This window comes from Chaetura pelagica, unplaced genomic scaffold (genome assembly GCF_000747805.2).
Source record: "Chaetura pelagica isolate M959 unplaced genomic scaffold, ChaPel_1.0 scaffold114, whole genome shotgun sequence".
NCBI classification, from domain to species: domain Eukaryota; kingdom Metazoa; phylum Chordata; class Aves; order Apodiformes; family Apodidae; genus Chaetura; species Chaetura pelagica.
In genome coordinates, this window is record NW_009952968.1 from 942,875 (window position 1) to 949,667 (window position 6,793).

The window sequence follows — 6,793 nt, forward strand, 5'->3', positions numbered from 1 at the left end:
CCTGCCATCCCCACCACCCCCACCACCAGGCTCTCAGCCCCATCCTCACACCGTCTCCCAATGACTGACCACTGGTACTTGCCACCCGACAGCCCCAGCACCCCTCTTGTCTGGTCCCTCCCCACACACAGCCCTGTACGAGGTGCTGCCCACCAGAGCCATGCAGGCCAGTTAAACCAACCCCCTCCAGCAGTGTTAGTGTTTGCCAGCCCTTGCTCGTCTACCCTCCTACACCCCATGGCCAGGCACAAGTCCCATCAGTTAGTCACCACCCCCAAACACCCTTTTTGCTCTGTCCTTCTGCCTGCACTATGGCCATAAGGGGCTCAAAGTGCTCCATGCTGGACATCTCAGTCCCAGCCTCTTAAGACACCCACACCAAGTGTCCTGGCTCATGGTCCTGCATACAGAGCTGCACCTCCAAGGCAGGCAGAGGAATAGAGACAAGGAACACCTGTGCAGTGAGTTGGTTAGTCAGTTAGTTACACATGCTGCAGACGTTTATTGAGCCTACACACACCACACGGCACAAAGACATCAACTGCCACATGCACATACTACAGCCATTAGATTAGAGCAACTATGTTAACAGCAATCGTTCTGGCCACTGTGGTGAGAGCAAGGCATTTGGAAAGGCTGTGCCAGGCTGGCACGGAGCACAAAGATGAGGCAGTGACAGGCAAGTGACAGACTGAGGGGTGACCCTGTCACACTGCCGGGGAGGAACATGTGTGAGTATGTGTGTCTGTGTGTATCTCACTGAGGGCTGCTGACACATACTGACTGTACTTAGGCACCTTTCTCTGAAGGGTTTCCTGTCATAGGGTCCTCCACACCAACCTAGTTCCTCTCCCTCAGCTGTCCCCACATTAACAACATGGAACCCACAGAGCAAGTGTCCAGCCCAGTGCCCACAACAACCCCTGCCTGCACCCTTGCTAAGTCCCCAGCCATCCCCTTGTAACCCAACAGCCCTTCCCCACTGTGTATCCTAAAGACTTATCACACATGCTCACTTATCTCCTTGCCTGCTCATTGCCAGGCCCAGCACAGGCAGTGCTTCCATTCTCTGTTCTCACTCCTGCCTGTCACCTCAACATCAACTGCCTCCGCCAAACACCCTTCCCCAACACTCTGCCCCTAACATCCTACTGTAGCTCTGACCTGCCTGGGCCTCCAGGCCACCATCACCCTTGTCCTCTGTCCTGTATTATCACTGCTTGTCTCTTCTGCTTCCTCAGGAGGCAGCTCAGTGCTTTGCACAGCCACGCTCCCTTTTCTTACCCACTACACCCAGCAGCACGTCACACTCACACACCCTGAGCCCCAGACATCCTCACCAGCCCCTCCATCACCTTAGGCTACATCTCAGTGAGCATGGGTGGAAGGCTACCAGTTCTGCTGACAACCCTGCACCCTCCTTGAAAAGCTGAACACCTCCCTCTGCAAGTCACAACAGACCATACCTCATCAGTTGCCAAAATATGGCACCAAACCCCAAAAATACTGACAGTACATGGCACTAAGCTCACCAAACAAACCAAACATGTCACTTATTCTTAGACCTTCTGCTCTCCTCCTCCACATCCAACTAACAGTCCTCTACCAGAGTCACCAGCTGGACAGACCAGTCTGGCAGGAGAAAGGCCCCAGCAGCTGGTACCAGGTGTGGGCGGGTAACACAGCAGATGCTCTGTCATCTGTGATGCATTTACTGATGGGCTTCACTGGTTGCCCACTCTGCAACCCTGTCCCCCTGCAGCATCACTCATGCTCTAAGTCTAGAGACACAGAAGCAGCTACAGCCCACATGTGAGGTGTGACATGTCACACCTCACGTTGTACTTATGGTGTGCTCACCAAGCACCTGAGACTCGGGACTCCATTTCTGAGCCACTTCCCTGGGCACAGAGCAGGGAGCAGCAGCGTCCCACCACAAGCACTGGTTCTCCAGCTCACCTTGTCCTACAGGGGACTCCCTGCAGCTCACTTATGGACCAGAAGAAACACCCATCCTTTGTTCAGCCTGCAACGCACCTCAGGGAAAGGGATGGAGCCAGTGAAGGGGAAAAAAAACAATCCAATAAACACAGCATCTACGCACATATGTAAGTGTCAGACGCCCTTTAGTGGTTGACAGAGGTGCTGCCGGCCGGGCAGCCTGGCCCCACATACAGACTGTGCTGGTGCCCGCGGTACCTGGCCCTTCACCGGATGTGCACCATCTCCTCCAGGAAGGGGGTTTTCATGCAGCCCGTGCAGAGCTGGTCCATCCAGAGCGGAGCCTCATGCTGCAGAGGGGTGCGCCGAGGGTAGAAGGTGAAATTCACATCGTAGTTGAGCAGGCAGCTGATGGATGCCATGTAGATGTCAGAGAACCGCGCCAGCCGGCGGGAGAAGTACGTGGGGTTGTGGAAGGTGCGGAAGATGCTTCCAAACTGGGGGTTGAACAGGTTCTTCGTCAGCGACCTGAGAGGAAAAAGAATGGTGTTCTGTTGATAAAAGGTCACATATTTTTCCCTTTCCACTCCCTCAGCCCTGGGCCACCCCACTCCCAAAAGATGTTTTGGGGTCACCCTAAGTACCCTTCCACCCAGGCTACAATGCAGGCAGTCCCTGTGCAGCAAGGCTCTGCTGAACAGTCACCGCACTCTTCTTTGGAGCAAGAGCCAGGAGCTGCAGCAGCAGTCAGCCAGTCAACAGCCCCACCCCCAGCACAAGGGTGACACTCCTGCCTTCAAACCCATCTAGCCTCCCAGTCTGCAGGGCTGCATCCATCCCAGACATGGGACACCAGGTAGGCCAACAGGCCTACAGCTGCAACACCTGTCTACAAAACAGACCATGTGCAGGCCCCATAGCCCTCAAGTGACCTCATGAGTGAGATGACCAATGCTCACCTGATCTCTTGACGTTCCTTCATCCACTCCAGCAACACTTGCTTTGACTCCGCATCCTGGTACATCTGCAAAGACAACAGCAGAAAGCACCATGTTGCCTCAATCCTGTCGGCCTCACTTCAGCTCCCCCAGTCTCCACAGTAACTCATCAAACTCAAGAGGCCACTGCTCCAAGAGGAGGATGAGGTGTTTTTGAGAACACAGGCAAGATGCTAAGTTCTCTGATTTCCATACTAAGCCCAAAACAGAGACTTGGAAGGCAGCATATTGCCCATCCTGCTCAGACAGGAGCTGGTTACCTGCATTCTCTCCAGCAGCCCCGTCAGAGCCTGCTGCCAGGTCAGGGAGTGCATGTACTGCTCTGTGTTTATGATCCGAATCTCCGTCTCCAGTTCAGGAACGATGGCTCCAGTTCTCCAGCCGTGACGTAGCATGAGGTCCTAGAGGTCAGGATGAAAAAACAATCAAGAATTCAACATGAAGACTGAAAGCCAAACACAAGCCTGTTTCCTAGAAGAGTGGTCTGGTCCCATTATAGATTCTCAGGGAACAGGCACCCATGGTCCATGCCAGGTTGTGCTGGTAACTCAAGCCTCCCAGCCACCAGCCGTAGAGAAACCTTGGATTCACACAACGTGCTCTTATGTTCACAGACCAACAGATATTCTTTACCCACAGAAGTGCTTCAGGAGCCCTTTCTCCACTGCCTGAGCCTGCTTGACAGCAGAGTGGGGCTGCTTATGTAGCCCATGGGTGCCTCAAAAGCCACAGCCTGCAGAGCACAACCACAGCACACTGGAGACCTGGGCACTGGGAACAGGGCCCTGCTGTACCCTCCAACACTGCTGCAAGCACAGCAGTCACAGAGGCTTGCTCCCACCTCACTGGAGACCAGAGAACTTTTTACTTACCGCAAGGTCGCTGTACAGATGGTCCCCAAAATACAGCACTTTGGACCCACGCCAGCCTGTCAGCCTCAAGAAATCAAAGAGATTACCCTGCAAGTAAAAGGAGCAAAGAAACATAGCTACAGGCCAAATGCCTCCATCATCACCAGCGCTGTCAGTGCACCTGGATGTGCCACCTTACCACATGCAAATGTGAGCAGTCTCGTCAGATGTCAACTTGCGTGCTCCCCCACCCTCCAAACCCAGAGGTTGGTCCTTCCCCACCTTATTTCACTTTCTTCTCATGTGACAAATCTTCCCTGAACATCCCTGAGCATTCTCAGGCAATAGAAAAAAAAGGCAGAAACTCTTCCAAACTCCATAGGCAGTTCAGGGGGAAGTTCTGTGTCCTAGGGCAGAGCAAGCCAAGAGGACTCTCTTGGGTCCTCTAGGGAAGCTTGCTGTCTATCTGGGGCACAGGTGAATGATGTGTAGAGGAAGCTTCTTAGCAGGGCTCATAGACAGAGCTTTAAACTAGACTCAGAGTGGGAGGGGGATAAAACCAGGCCCACCAGAGACAAGTCTAGGGGTGAAGTGCCAAGGATGGGGGTGAAACAAATAGCCCAGCTCAAATGCATCTACGCTAAGACATGTAGCATGGGCAACAAACAGGATGAGCTGGAAGTCCTTGTGCAGCAGGATAGTGAGGATGTAGTTGCCATCATGCAAACATGGTGGGATAACTGTCACCACTGGAATGCTCCAAGGAATGGACATAATAGTTGGGAAAGGTTGCCCATGGCAGGGAGTCTTTGTATGAGCTCTGCTTGCATGTTCCTAGCTCCTAGCTCTTGGCAGAGGATGGGACGCTACAGAGTCCTTTGATGGACCCACCAGACAGCCAGAGGCTTCCCAACAGCACTACTCAAGGACATGACCTACTTTTCTACCACAGGTCAGGTCCCAGCTACTTGACCCCACTCTCACTAACAGTTTCTTCCCATAGGATTGGACAGCTCACATAACCAAGAACAAACCGTCCTCATGCCAGAGGCAATTTGTTCTCATGGGACAGACCAGCTGCAAAGAGATCACCCCAAGTCAGCAAGTCCAACAGAAGAACAGTACATCCTTTGGACACACTTGTCCTTCAGTAACAGGAGACAAAAAGGAACCAGGCTTTGTACACTAATTGATCGCCCTTGCTTCTCTGCTCCCTCCTTCACAAGCCCACCTTACAGAGGATGATTTGGAGTGACGTGTGGATGATCTCTGCATACATATCAGATAGCAGAGAGCTCTGCCTTCTTGCCCTGAACTAGAATGCTCTTGGGAGCCTCTCCAGGACAAGAGTTTCAGAACCAGGACATCAGAAGAGCCAAGGGAAAAACTGCACTACCAGCCATGCTGGCCAGTGTCAGAACAATGCTCCTAGGGTCAAGGTTTCACACTACACTGGGGTAGCGGGTATCCACTGACCCCTGCTACACATGCAGAGTTTCCCTTCTACCCATTCTCACACAGGAAAAAATCTCAGCCTAGGAGTGCTAACTCAGCACAGGTCCTCCTGGGCAAGCACACAGCATCCTCAAATGGCCCTGCTCTGCCTTTTCCCCCCATCCCTGTTCCTCCATCTCTAATGCCAAGCCCAGCTGAGCTGGGTGGAACACACCTCTCCCATCACACACCCTTCTGCAGCATGACCCATGCACAGAGCTGTGCAGGAAACTGTTTCAGGGCTGCAGACAAGTTTTCTTACCAGGCAGCTCTGCTTTACCTTATTTCAGGTCTGCCTCCTGCATCTGTAAGAAGCCGAGATGGCCTTTTCTACAGCCAGCATGGAGCATCCCTCCCCGTTCTCAGGGGAGCACACACTTTGGCAGGGCTTTCTGATAGAGGAGAAGACACTTCATTCCAATGCTTACATCCCAGCAGAAGCCGAAAACTTTTCAGAGGCAGTCCAAGTACAAGGCTATTGATCCACAGTCTGCCTAGCAACACACTGAAAATATCTGGGGGGACGGTGTCCTACTGGGTCAGCAAGAGCTCTCTGAATGTGGACAGAGGGCACCTCCTGTTGCCTACAGCCAGGGCAGTACACAGGGCCTAGAGTGTTTCTTACAAATGGCTTCTATCTATCAGAGCTGCTCCTTTCAAGGACTTCCATTTCTTACTTTCCAAACATTAAACATCCACAAGTGATCTATAGAAGGACCATCATTTTTCCCCCACCATGACTAAGCAGATTTTCCTGTTTTTCAGTGACTTGAGTGACTTCAGCACCTCTCCTATGAAGACAGGCTGAGAGAGCTGCGGTTGTTCAGCCTGGAGAAGAGAAGGATCCAGGAAAACCTCATAGCAGCCTTCCAGTACCTGAAGGGCCTACAGAAAAGTTGGGAAGTGACTTCTTACAACGGCTTGTAGCAAGAGGACAAGGGGTAATGGATTAAAACTGGAAGAGGGGAGATTTAGATTAGACATTAGGAGGAAATTCTTCACTGTGAAAGTGGTGAGACACTGGAACAGATTGTCCAGGGAAGTTGTCGATGCCCCCTCCCTGGAAATATTCAAGGCCAGGGTGGAGCAACCTGATCTAGTGGAATCTAGTGCAAGGGGGTTGGATCTAGGTGATCTTTAAGGTCCCTTTCCAACCCAAAGCATTCTATAATTCCAAAAACTGCAGACGTCTTCTAAGTTCCCACCATTTCAGACTCTCACTTCAGACTCATCACTTCATACCCCTTATGTACCCAGGTCACTTTACCTCTTTGTAGATCTTCCCCTTCTCCAGCTGGTTTATTTTGTCCCACTGCAGTGAGCCTTTATCATCCAGTTTTCTAAAAGGTCTGGAAAAAAAAGGGGTCAGATGTCAACCTCTTTTCATTTTTGGCGATTGTTACCCAGCAACCACATTTGAACTGGAAAAATCTGTTTACCTATGTAACAACTCATAATAAAAGCTCAACATGAGAAGTGACTTTCTGGTCTTTCTGCACTATTTTCTCA

General features: G+C 51.8%; 2 protein-coding genes across 2 annotated transcripts in view; one reads left to right on the forward strand and one right to left on the reverse strand.

Moving 5' to 3' along the window:
• The window catches only part of STAB1 (stabilin 1), a 53,478-nt gene extending 51,798 nt beyond the window's left edge, over positions 1-1,680 (forward strand). Inside the window, exon 68 of the mRNA XM_009995841.1 lies at positions 1,564-1,680. Coding sequence (XP_009994143.1) covers positions 1,564-1,680 — 117 coding nt within the window. The remainder of the gene's footprint in view (positions 1-1,563) is intronic.
• Positions 1,681-2,110: 430 nt separating this feature from the next.
• The window catches only part of NT5DC2 (5'-nucleotidase domain containing 2), a gene marked incomplete at its 5' end in the record, with an annotated part of 18,734 nt that continues 14,051 nt past the window's right edge, over positions 2,111-6,793 (reverse strand). The window contains 5 exons of the mRNA XM_009995809.1: positions 2,111-2,469; positions 2,901-2,965; positions 3,200-3,340; positions 3,812-3,898; positions 6,552-6,633. Coding sequence (XP_009994111.1) covers positions 2,208-2,469; positions 2,901-2,965; positions 3,200-3,340; positions 3,812-3,898; positions 6,552-6,633 — 637 coding nt within the window. The remainder of the gene's footprint in view (positions 2,470-2,900; positions 2,966-3,199; positions 3,341-3,811; positions 3,899-6,551; positions 6,634-6,793) is intronic.